Source organism: Mus musculus, chromosome 2, assembly GCF_000001635.26.
Source record: "Mus musculus strain C57BL/6J chromosome 2, GRCm38.p6 C57BL/6J".
NCBI lineage: Eukaryota > Metazoa > Chordata > Mammalia > Rodentia > Muridae > Mus > Mus musculus.
Genome location: NC_000068.7, coordinates 129,088,169 through 129,100,951, shown reverse-complemented (window position 1 = coordinate 129,100,951; position 12,783 = coordinate 129,088,169). Strand labels below are relative to the sequence as shown.

Genomic DNA, 12,783 nt, shown 5'->3' with positions numbered 1-12,783 from the left:
CACTGGTCCTTTCTTTTCTCAGAGTCGACTGGAAACTTACACCATGGCGTGATTAGACCGGTTAAAACTACGCGCAGACATGAAGACACGCCTTTAATCCCAGCAATCAGGAGGTCAGGTATCTGTGAGTTCGAGACCAGTCTGGTCTACAAAGAGAGTTCCAAGTCATTCAGAGTAGTTACACAGAGCTGTCTTGAAACACCGGGGTGGGGGTGGGGGTGGGGGTGGGGGTGGAGAGAGAGAAAGAGGCTTCGCTGTTTTGTAACCTGCAAACCATACTAAATCCTGCTCCACTTTAGTGTGTGACCTCTGTGACCCATATTAGCTTAATTCGTTAATTAGGACCTGATACAAGACGTATCTTTAAAGGTTCCCTTCTGTCCCATTCTGGAGTTTTCCTATTGCACCCTGATGCAGACCTCAGGAGACTCTGGATTCTTGGCTTCAACTAAAATGGAGGTGTGGGGCACCAACCTGTCATTTCTTCTCAACTTGTCTGTTTATTAAAATAATATTTATTTATTTATTTTTGTTTCTTTGTTTTTTGAGTCAGGGTCTCTATGTAGTCCTGGCTGTCCTAGACCAGGCTGGCCTGGAACTCACAGAGGTCCATTGTCTTTGCCTGAGTGCTGGGTTAAAGGCATGTGTCACCCCCAGCCCCCTCTTTCTCAAGTCTTTGTTTTTTTGTTTAGTTTTTCTCATACATTGCATTCCAACTGCAGTTTCCCCTCTCTCCACTCCTCCCAATCTTCCTCCCCACCCCCCTTCTCCTCCAGATCCACTCCTCCTCTATTTCCCTTCAGAAAAGAGCAGGCCTCCCTGGTATATCAACTGAACATGGCATAACAGGTTACAATAACACTAGGCACAATCCCTCATATCAAGTCTGGACAAAGCAAATCAATAGAAGAAAAGGGGTCCCAAGAGCAGGCAAGAGAGTCCAAGACAGCCCCTGCTCCTACTGCCAGAAGTCCCCCAAGAGCACCAAGCTATACATCCATAACATGAATGCCGAGGACCTAGCTCAGAGCCACACAGGCTCCAGGACTGTCTCTTCAGTCTCTGTGAGCCCCTCTGAGCCCTGCTTAATTGATTCTGTGGGCTGTGCTTATGTCTACTCAACTCTTAATGCATGAAGCACATCAGCAGGACGGCAAGCAGTAACCAGGCCATGCTACCCAGAAGAAAGGAAGCCACCCCAGCCTGCTTCTGGGCAATCAAGAGCAAGAGGTAGGAAGGTGGTTGGATAGTGTCAGAATTCGTGCTGTTTCTAGTGTTTGGCTTTTACAAATATCCATTTTTCTATGTGTGTGTTTTCAATTCCCTTAGGTATCAGAGCTAAGAACCACGTTTCTGTGTCATATTACCTATGTTTACCTTTCTGAAGCCCTGTGAAACTATTAAAGTGAGCTGTACAACTTCACATTTCCCCTTAGCAACATCATTACTAGTACCTGGTACTATCTTCTGATTATAGCAATCTTATTATTTGCACAATGGTATCTTTTGTGAGCCCTGGTTAGCATTTTCCTAGACTCCAGGGCCTAGAGGATAATAGTGTCAAATATCATTTCATGTGTTTAAGGGTTGATGGCATATTTCCTCTGAAAAACGTGAAGGGAATCAATCCCTTTCTGAGAATTGTTGAGCTTTTAGATGCTTTCTGTGTTTTCATGTTGTATCTACAGGTATGAACAGGAACGTGTATGTATTTATCCTATGTGTGGAGGCCAGGGGATGGCAGGCTCTGTCTTCCTTTGAGACAGGGACTGTCAATAGCTTAGAGCCACTGAAGAAGTTAGGCTGGCCAATGAGCCCCTGGGAGCTGCCTGGCTCTACCCTCCGCCCCCCCCCCACCCCCCCCGTGCTAGGGTTAAAGCTATGTGCCACCAGGCCTGGAATTTTTTTAAGTGAAGGTTGACTATTAAACAGGTCCCCATGCTTCAAGGAACACACTTTACCAACTGAGCTATCTTCCAGCCTCTTAGGTACATTTTAATGGTATTTGTTCATTTTTATAAAGCAAGGTAGATTTTGGTCATGATTTTTAAAGAAAACCTCTTATTTTTTATTTATGTATATGTGTGAGGCCAGGGGTTGGATTCCTTGGAGCTGGAGTTAAAGACATTTTGTTGTTGTTGTTGTTGGTTTTTTTTTTCTTTTTTCTTTTCTTTGTTGTTAAAGACACTTTTTAATTACCCACCATGGGTGCTGGGATCTGAACTCCGGACATCATGGTTGAACAGCAAGTACTTCTAACCACTGAGCTCTCTCCAGTGCCTTGGTCACTGTTTCTCCCAATATGTTCCTATTTTCCTTTACCCTCCCTTCAACTGTTCCTGCTATGTGCATGTTGGTGTGCTTTGTGGTCTACAAAACACTGCTTTGTAAATTATTCTTCTGTTCTTCATCAGACGTAAAATCTTACTTGACTCCACATTCGCCGATTCCTTTTGGCCAGGTCAAACATGCCCAATCATTTCTAGTGAATTTTTCACTGTGCTAAGCCAACTTTTCGCCTCCAGTGTTTCCACTTGCTTTTATTCAGAATTCCATCCTGTCTCCTGACTGATATCCTCTCTGGTCTCACGTGCTCTGCTTCCTTCAGTTCTCTAACACACTTGAAATCGGTGAATTCAAGGGTTTGCTTAGAAGGTCCAACACCGGGCCTCTTCAGGGATAGGGTCCATTCTCTACCCATCTGCCATGTAGGTCCTTCTCTCTCTTGGTATACCCCACAATTAGTATCAAAAATTAGGAAATCTTAATTAATTTTGGAAACTAGAGACTCTGCTCTCTCTAGGACCTGTTGTTGGTGATCACCCTCAATATTCACTGTGAAGCCTATGTTCTTTGTAATGTGTTTCTGCCTCATTAGCTAAAAGCTCAACTAATGATCGAGCCAAGATTTTCTTAAATAACCACCTTTGCTGAGGGTTCTGTTCCAGTTTGGTGGTGGTGACTTCAATACCTGTGCAGGCCTTTTACAATTCTGCCTTGATATTCACTTTCTATTGTATAGAGCCTGAACATCAGCGATAACGGGGATGTTAGAGGGGTTCCCTGCTTGTACTCACAGCCCTATGTGCTATGACCTCCTGTGGTCTCATGGATATAGTGGAGTCTTTCAAGGCCTTCTGAGGTGATCCTGGGCAGCAGCCTGCCCGCTTTTCATTTTTCATTTTTGTTTGTTCTAAGAGGTATTGTGACCTTAGGAAGCTGAGATGTAAAATAACTGTTGCTATCACTTTTGACAAGAACACTGGGAGAAAATGTTTGCACTGGGCAAGCTCTGTGTCATATCAAATTAAAATAATCCCTGGAAGCAGAGGTGTTGCAGACCTACCAGGAAGTCTAATGAGCTATATGCGGTGGCACATGCCCTTAGTCGTAGGATCTGGGAGACAGAGACAGGTGGATTTCTGTGAGTTCCAGGCCAGCCTGGTCTACATAGTGAGCTACAGGAAGCCAGGACTATACAAAGAGACACCTGTCAAACAAAACAAACAAACAAAAAAACAAACAAACAACAGAAAGTCAAATGATAACAACACACAGACACGCTATGCCCACAGCAAAGATGGAGTGCTGAGCAGACAGGCCGCCAGGCAGATAGCCACTCGGCAGCCCCCGAGGGGTAGTGTTCAATGACACTGAAGGACTTCTCTCGGGCTGGGTCCATGTATCATCAGGAGCTCTTTTTTTTTCTTCATAATGAAGCTGCAGTTCATGAAGGGTGTGGCAGAACACACCTGTTACCCTACGAATGCTCTTCTCTCTCTGAAGGGCAGAGGTAGAACCCCTGAAAATCCTCTGTGCCACAAAACCACTAAGAACACCAGGAACGTGCTCTAGATGTTAAGCCTATGCTGGCAGCAACCCAGAAAGCAGTCACATCCCAGTAAAAACGGTGAGCTTCCTGATGTTTTAACTTGTCCTGCTTCCATCCTTGCCTTCCCAGCTTCGTGGTCATCCTAGAAACCAATAGCCAAAAAATTATGGTGAAGTCCAACAGCCCGATAGCTAATGTGAGTCACAGAAATGGGTTGCAGGTAGCCCCCGAAGGCAGGCCAGGTGCACCGAGGAGTTCAGTGCAAGCAACCTCAAAGCCTGAGAAATGACTAGTTACCTTGTGGGGCTGCTTGTACAAAGTGCTGTAGTGTCTGGACATCCTCTGGAGATTGACAGGTATCTACATACTCAGCCAGAGCCACAAGATTAGTAAGGCATTCTAGCAAATAGCTTCATCTTTACCCTGTGCTGGAAGCACACATGGCTTTCCTGCATGACCACTGGTCCACTTGACCATCGTGCCATGATTCAGATGGGGGCACAAGACACCGAGAAGGGATGGCCTGGGGTCTGCAGCTGAAATTACCACCTGCTGACTTCTGTAATATATAACACTTGTTTAGGGAACTATAGTCATATCTGACTTGGCTCTGGATGGTAGGTGAATTTAGAATCACGGCCATCCATTTGCAGAGTTTAGGGAATAATAAGGGATAGGCAAGAGAGACTCCCCAGGTAGCTGACAAGAGGTAAGGATATTTGCTGTCTTGCTGTTTCTAGGAAAATCCTGCCTTCCTCTGGGTGGTATCATAAACTGAAATAACCAGTGATAGCCAAAGGCTCGTCAACCCCCACAGTAAGAGGACCAAACCCAAGGACACAAAACACTTGAAATATCTTTAATGCTCCAGGCATTTAAAACATTCAATATAGTTGCCTTATTTCAGAAATGCCCTCTTCGGTGCAGGCTCTGTGTCCAGGATTGGAGGCACATACATCGGCTACTGAATCCTCAGGACAGCACCCACAACCCACATGCAACCCACTTTGGCACCTTGTCATTTTGTTCATGGGTCCCCTCCCTGCCACACTGGTACTAGGACTGAGTTCACCCAAGAACACAACCACGCCTGTTTATAAGAATACCTTATAGCATCACTATCACTGGCTGGCCCTGTGGGTCACAGACCATTCCCAGCGCTCCCCGATGTCCTGTGCATGTGTCATCCCACAGAGCTACTGACACACACTGTCAGCTGCTGTGCAGGCCAGCTCCATGCTGTTTCACAACACAGAGGCACTTATATATTCTTGGCAAAATGGACTTTATAATTGCCATTGAAGTCAAGTGTGAGGGGAGGGGCTTTTCTCCCATAATTAATGGATAACTCTAATATATATGATTAGATTTATAGATTAGTGTCTGTGTACATTTGCTACCAAGGACTTGACTACTGCTTAGGTAAATGAACGCATGTTTGATTTTTCAGATGCCTGGACGAGAAGCAAACTGAGACACTGCTTGGATAATATTTAGACTATGAATACACATATCAGCATCTGATTGTTCTTACAGAATTGCTTGCTTCAAAGAGTATTTTTTTTTGAGCCTAATCCTTAAGTGATTCTTCCAAGATAATAATGTGTTGCCCTCTTTCCCAAAGCAATGGTTCAAGGCACCTCAAGGCATACTGTTACCTGAGGTTCTGATTCAATTAGCCACAGGTGGGAAGGGTTAGCCACTTACTTAACTTCATGGAGAGTGTAGCATGCGGTCGGCATTGAGAACCTTGGTACCAAAGGCCCCTGAGTCTTCCACTTACTCTCTTTTGTTCTCACAAAACCTCCCTGAGGTAGCCCCTGGGTCAGGTAATGTCTCCTCCACGAGACACTAAGGCACAGTGGGTTATTTGGCTTGTGTGACATTGTGCAGTCTAATGACAGTGCCATGGGTGGAATTGGCATCTCCAAACAACCCCCCAACCCTGGGTGATGGGCAGCACTTACACCAACTGACCATGAAGAGTGACTGGGAGGCCAGGCATGGCCATCTGTGCCAGGGATACCATATAATGGTATGAAACGGCTCAAAGCCAGCCGATCTTCCTACTTGGTGGGAAGGAAATGCATAAAAATGGTTGAAGCTATGTGAGGAAGGAACTCAACCCTTCCCACTTTGTAACACCTCACTTCCTTTATACAGAGGGTATGGATTTGTTTAGGCTTATTACAAAACCTGTCAGAATTCATAAAGATTTACTGACATCTGCTTTTCCAGCTCCATAACAGCTAAACACTCTTGAATGTCCCTGTGATTTGGCTCCAAGAACCCACAGACCTCCCTGCTTTCTCCATTACCAGCCCACCTAGCCTAGCCGAGGACCCAGCACCCCCCTCCCTTTCTAAGTGAGTGTGCACACTGCCTTCTCAGACCACTCCCCGTCAGCTGTGCTGGGCCTCTAGAACTGATTTCATACTGAGTGTTTAACTTTGCTCTTGGTGCCGCCTCTGTTACCCACATTCCAGGTAACCCTGGCACCTTTGCCCTCTAACTCCAGGCTCCCATGAGTTAGAACTTTCCTTGCTTCAGTAAATACTGTCACATGCTGCCACCCACTGGTGCACATTCTAAAATTGTCTCATCTTTCCTTTCCTCGCCGCAAGCGCCCACACCTCACCCTGTCTGAGGAAGAGGTGCTTCAGCAGGTCTTCTGTGGACATTTCACTCGACTGTAGAGTGTACGAAGTAAATGCAAATGAAGACGCACACGGTTACACCAGCAAAGAACACACTGTGCTCTGGGGAGAAGGGCAGATTCGCTTCGTCTGCCGTGGTTCCAGGACACTCTTCAGAAGCGCCTGTTCACACGCTCACCCTGAATACACGAGACTCTTCCTGACACCACCATGGAAGCGGGCTCCCTAGAAGTCTATAAAATATGAATGGACCCATGACCCAGAAACAACATCTCATGGTACACTTTTGTGGACACTTAAAAGAAGCAGTGCAGAGCTCCAAAAATACTTCTTTCTCACTCAGGCAGGCACACCCTCACTGAGAGGGCGTCTCTCCTGTCACTTACATGCATATGCAGACTGGGCCCTTTCTGGAATGGAACCTGGCCCTCCAGCTCCTGCAGAGGCCCTTGGAGCCAAGGAGGCCCCGCATGGGGAGAGCTATGAGGTGAGGAGTGTGAGGAAAAGGATTCTACCTTCTCTGACTCCCAGAAAGGATTGCTACAAAGGTTCAAAGGTGGGGGGAGGGGGTTGTGGGGGGATAAAGGGGAGAGAAATTGCAAAGCGGCATTCAGAATTCTGGTTAAACCAAAGATAACTGAGACTCAAGACTCTTCAGAGACTCCCTCCCACCCACCCATCCACCCATCCCTTTAAGTAAAGTAAGATTATCATGGTTTTGTTTTTGTTTTTCTCTCTCTCATGCTTATTTGATGCTTGCAGATTCGTCAGGCCTGCGGCTTTTGTTTCTAAAACATGCAGTGAGCAGCATACACTGGCGTCCACAGGACCCCTGGCAGGCGCTCACTCATAGCCCACCGGGATGGTGACAAGCAAGAGGCCTTCACTGACAGGCCAGGGCACAGCCCGGACTGTGATGCATGCTGGTCCAGAGTTCAGCGGGACATAGTGTCGCAGGGAACATGTGGCAACCTCTAAAATGCTCTAAGGTCCAGTCTGTGTCCAGTGAGGCTGCACCATGCACAGACTAAGGCACTAAAGCTGCAGCAGGTGAGCAGACACCCCCTCAGAGGCCCCTGGGCTGCATCCCGGGGAGAAGGCGCTCTGTTCCCAGTACCATCCAAGGCCAGAAACCGCTCAAAGGATCAGATCACGCCATAACAAATCCCTGGTCCCAGCCCTTCAGAGAAGTGCTGGGCTCTCCCTCTCAGTCGCTTGCGCCAGCTTCCCAAGGTCTCCACAGCACTGTGGGCAGCTCAGCTGCTCTTCCACAGCCGCCATCTCTTCACACTCTTCCTGCACATCTGTCCCCCAGCATGCCTTGACAAGGAGCAGTCCAGTTCTCTCTCTTTCCTCTGGAGCAGGACCCCGTACATTTCCCAAGGTGGCTCTGTGCCTTCCGGTGCTTCACAGCTTGACGAACGCAGCCGGCTGCTGCGGCACCTGCTCCGTGTCCGGGGGTGGGAAGACACTGGATATGGCTATGTCCACGATGCCCTGGCACAGTTCTGCATAGAGTTTCCTGAAATAAGTTGTTAAAGATGTCACTGAGGCTGTTCATCAAAGCTGGGTATGGTGTGTGTGTGTGTGTGTGTGTGTATTTCAGTGACGATCTGCCCTAGAAATTCCTCTTTTGAAAAACTCGTCTCTGTGAATAAAGTACCCACAAGAGGCTCTGCACACAGATAAACCATGTAAGGCCTTGATGGGAACAAGGAGCTCCTGATGACTGGCAGAGAAGGTAATTTCAGTAGAATCAGGAGCCTGGCTCACCTGTCTGTGAGGCTGTACAAGGAGGGGTAGGCATCGGCCAGGAAAATCAACACCTTCTAAGAGAAAAGGGACACTAGTGAAGACTGGTGGAGTTGACAGTTGAGATGGGACTCAGGAAATAAAGAGTCATCTGACAAAGAGTGATGACAGCGTAGAAAAGCAGAGGAAGGAGAGGCAGGAGACAGAGGGTCTGGAGAAGGGGAAGGAGGCTGTGTGGGTGCGCATGCTGGGCAGTATGCGAGGGGAGCAGTAATCTATACCAACAAGACTGAAGAACTCAGGATACATAGGAGAAACGGAACTTGAGAGCAGAGCAAGCGTATTGTAGGCCCAAGGTCATGTGGCTCAGTGGGCTTAACTTCCCCTAGGGGCAACAGAACCCCATCATCTTAGTTCCCTTTCCTGTAATTCTAATCAGCACACGGGAGGTTTCGCCCCAGCATCCCTGACTTCTAACACCCACGGCTGCACAGCAGAACACAAAGGAGAGACCCTCCCATCTCCCTATGACAGTGTGTGGGGAGGTTGTCTGTCTGGTTCCCTTGTGGGACTCCATAGGTAGGATGAGTCCCCAGAGCCAACTGCTTGGGACTGACCCTTAGCGCAGGCAGAAGCCAGAGGTGTGAGGAAACATATGCCTGCAACTTGCACAGGAGGCATTGGGAACCCAAGAGGCCCGACCAAAGGACAGGAGTGCAGACCAGCCTGCCTTAGCCTAAGGTCTTAACCATTCTCATCCCCAGAAGTCGCTGTGTGCCAACTCCACTGGCTAAGAGTTTCTCTTATGCCATTCTTATCCCTGTTGTCTAATGACATGTTCACCTGGCAGCCCCTCCCTGCCCCCATCACAGAACTTTCTCTCCCACCTCTATCTCCTAGGTTGCCAGGTCTGTATTTTACCCTGTTAGAAAGCCTCTAGGAAGCCATGCTTCCATGTTCTCTCTTAGGAAGTCCTAACTGCTAGCTGACCTTCATCAGTCCTGCTCCATGCTCTCTCCACTCCCCAACTCCCCAGCCCCTCCCACTTACACAATTTAGTCCCATTTTCAACAATCTGGTAGCCAAATGACTCAAGCTCCTGTTGCTGAAGGGACAGAGATATGGAAGCCCTTCAGTGAAGATGTTAGTTCACCAAGAACCACGGCTATAAAAATATGCCATGCACATAAGTTACTGCTGTGAGCATCTCCCATGAGGAGAGCTGGAGCAAGGGCCAGTTTCAAGGTGGCCTCTTAAACCCCGGTGGCACAGGAAGAGTCAGGGTGGCACAGGTGTCACACACCACTAGGCCCACATCACTGGATCCACAAATAAACCACGTCGCTAGAAGAATCTGGGTTGGGCCCAATATAAAGAAATCTTTTGCACTTAAGCATTACATTTCTTGCTAATAGAGACAATATAAAGATGTTTCTACTTAATTAAAACCCAAGCCACTGTAAATCAGGTGAGTGCTGGGCTGGTGAGACGGCTCCTCAGGCAAAGGCACAGTGCAGCCAGCGTAAGTGTGGCCACCTGAGTTCAGTCCCCAGAGCCCACGTAAAGGCGGAAGGAGAGAACTGACTTCACAAAGCTACCCCTGACATTCGCTGTGACACCTGTGTCCCTGTACACACAATAATAAGGAAGAAAGAAAAGGATAGGTGAACGGAAAACACTGTTAACCAGGAAGCACCATCTGCTCATTCAAAGAAAATGCACAGAGAACTGTGTGGCAGGCACAGAGCCAGGGTGCAGACTCAAAAGCCACCAAAAAACCCTAAACAACAAACAAACAAAAAAACCCATACCAAACCAAACCAAAACGAAGCTGGAGACATCGTGCGTGGTGTGAACATTCCAGGAAGAAAACAAAAACCAGCTGTTTGTTAACAACTAATACAATGGAAGAAATACTAAAGCTTTGAGTAGAGAACAGGGAACTTGAGTGAGGGGGACAGGGACCCCACAGGAAGGTCACAGAAGCACAAAGACCCACAGTGGGTAAGAGCTGTCACAGGGAATGGCATCTTTGGTTGGGTGACAGAGAGAGATGAGGCGGCAGCGTCACGGGGAGTGGGGGTGGGGGGGAGGGGTGTGGTTTCTATTTTCTCACACAGGCTGCTCTGGGAAGGAAGGATTTTATGGGGGTGGTGCAGAAATAGAAATTCCAGTGAAGAAGCTCTTTGCAAAAGTTCCCCCCAATTACAGAAGGTACCAGACACAAAGGGACAGAGGACCAAGGAGGCCAGAGGCAGAGTTCACAGGACCCACAGACTGGGCTTGTGGGAGCAGAAGCAGGGTGTCAGTTCCCGAGGAGGGAGATGGCAGCTCCTCCATTGCCTTAGCCACGGAAAAGTCTGGGGAGGAGGACGGGGGTGGGTGCTCCCCCTTAGACCCACAGTCATCCTCAGGACCTGGGGAAGGCAGGTGCAGACACGGGCCTAGCATTCAGAAGCTGCTCTAATTTGGTGGCTTTATTATGAAGTTTAACAAAAACACACACAGGAGATGGAACAGAAGGCCCAGGCCACCCAGCACCAGAACCTGAGGTCCTTGGTGAGGAAGAGAGACTCCAGCTTGCTCACAGACCCCATAGTCAGCCCTATCTGATATACGAGGGCCTGAATCAGCCAAAGAGAAGAAAGATTCTGCAAGAGGGAGGTGGCCTCCTCCAAAGCTGCCACAGAGAAATGAGGACAAAAGGAGGAACCATCATTTCTAAGGATACTTCTTGGAAGAAGACAGGACAGCCCTGGAAATGCTGTAGTCCAAGGACTGGTTCATGTAGGGAGCAGGGTGTGTGCGTGTGCATGAGCGCGCGCGTGTGTGTGTGTGTGTGTGTGTGAGCCCCACAGCCATGCAGGGGAGGAGGCATGGAGCATGAAGAGGGTAGAAGACATCAGGATGGAGGACTGAACAGTGCTCTGGAGCCAGGGGTCTTTAATAGAAGGGGCAGGAGGAAACAACACAGCACAGAGCACGGTCCCCGTGTCTCCCTGAACAGTCCCCCCACTGCCTTTGGGGAGACTGAGCCCTGTTGCCTTACACCCTAGCTCAGACTCTACTGTGTGGCCACCTGCCTGAGAAGCCCTTGAACGTCACAGTCTCTCTTACTCACAGGCCAGCTTACTCAGTTTGTCACATGAACATGATGGTGCCAGGGCTTCTCTAACAGTTTAGGGTGGTGGTGGTGTTATTTTTATTGTTATTTGCGGGCAGGATCTCATTCAAACATCTTGGGCACAGGCTTACTGTATAATCCAGTATGGCCTTGAACCCACAGTGATCCTCCTGTCTCAGCCTCTCTAGTACTAAGATTACAGGTCTAACCTACTATACCCAGCTTAGTTTTAATTGAAACCCTGGTAGCACAGAACCACAGGGAAATGGCTCAGCTAAGCCCCTCCCACCAGGCAGGGCTGCCATGTTGATCATGTCTACTAAAGGACTCCCCTCACTGTGACAACGTTTTCCTGACAGCAACCAAAGGTCCATGCTTGAACCTGTCAGATTACCCAAGGTGTACACCCAACTTCTGGTCGTCAACACAGGCAAAGGGTTTGGGCTTACTGGGCACACGCTGGGGCGCCGTTGACTTCAATGAGCCAGACCTTCAGCTCCTCGTCCACCATGAAGTCAAAGCCGAGGAGCTGGAAGCTCTGGTAAGGGAGGTGTTTGGTGCTGATGGCGGGCTCCACACTCATGAGGCAGCTCCTGGGAGGAGGAAGGAACACATAAGGCTATGCCGATCAGAAGATCCTATACCAAGTGTGCATAGGAATCGGCTTCAACTTAATAGTCTTTTTAAATTGATGAATTTACCAACAGATTATTCAAGAGAAGGCTACTCATCAAACGAATTGTTAGGTATGCATACAATCGCCCCTGTTCCAGGTCAAAGCTGCTAGCTCAGGCCCCACTACAGGCAATTCAGTACCAAGTCACTATGAATCTCCATCAGTGCAGATGTCACTAGCTGTTGCTGCTGCTGTTTGTGAGAATTACCAATGGCCAGTGAGCCCCAGATATCTGCTTGTCTCTGCATCCCCAGTGCTTGGGTTCCAAGCCACCACACGAGGCTCTATTAGACATGCGTGCTGGGGATGAACTGGGTCCTCATGCTGAAATGACTTTATCAACCAAGCCATCACCCTAGACTACATTCATGTATTTTGACATGTGAAGAGTAGACTGGCACTTGGTAAAGCAGAAGTTGCAGAGAGAATGCTGGGCATGGGGGCTGGAGAGATGGCTCAGCAGTTAAGAGCACTGGCTGCTCTTCCAGAGGTCCTGAGTTCAATTCCCAGAAACCACATGGAGGCTCACAACCATCTGTGATGGGATCCAGTGTCCTCTTCTGGTGTGTCTGAAGACAGCTACAGTGTATTCATATACATAAAATAAAAATATACATAAAAAAAGAGAATTCTGGGCAGCATTGATTTCTCTTGCTAGCTCCAGATTTTCTGCCAACTACTGCTAATGGAACATTTACAAGTATTCAAATTAAATATTGAAATCTATGACAGAATTCTTGTT

The 12,783-nt window shown here is 48.1% G+C and overlaps 1 protein-coding gene and 1 long non-coding RNA gene across 3 annotated transcripts in view; one reads left to right on the top strand and one right to left on the bottom strand.

Annotated features, from left to right (window-relative positions):
- Positions 1–8: 8 nt before the first annotated feature.
- On the top strand, positions 9–8,179 carry Gm46764 (predicted gene, 46764). 2 transcript variants are annotated; one of them, NR_168332.1, is made up of 4 exons: positions 9–113; positions 1,139–1,230; positions 6,457–6,976; positions 7,252–8,179. It is a non-coding gene; the product is annotated as a predicted gene, 46764 (long non-coding RNA). The 2 variants fall into 2 exon arrangements; NR_168333.1 differs by lacking the exon at positions 1,139–1,230 and having other exon boundaries at positions 9–118.
- Positions 4,669–12,783, bottom strand: part of Ttl (tubulin tyrosine ligase) — a 30,337-nt gene continuing 22,222 nt past the window's right edge. Inside the window, exons 6-7 of the mRNA NM_027192.2 lie at positions 11,815–11,958; positions 4,669–8,011 (exon numbers count right to left, since the gene is read on the bottom strand). Of these exons, the coding sequence (NP_081468.1) occupies positions 7,897–8,011; positions 11,815–11,958 (259 nt within the window). The 3' untranslated portion in view covers positions 4,669–7,896. The remainder of the gene's footprint in view (positions 8,012–11,814; positions 11,959–12,783) is intronic.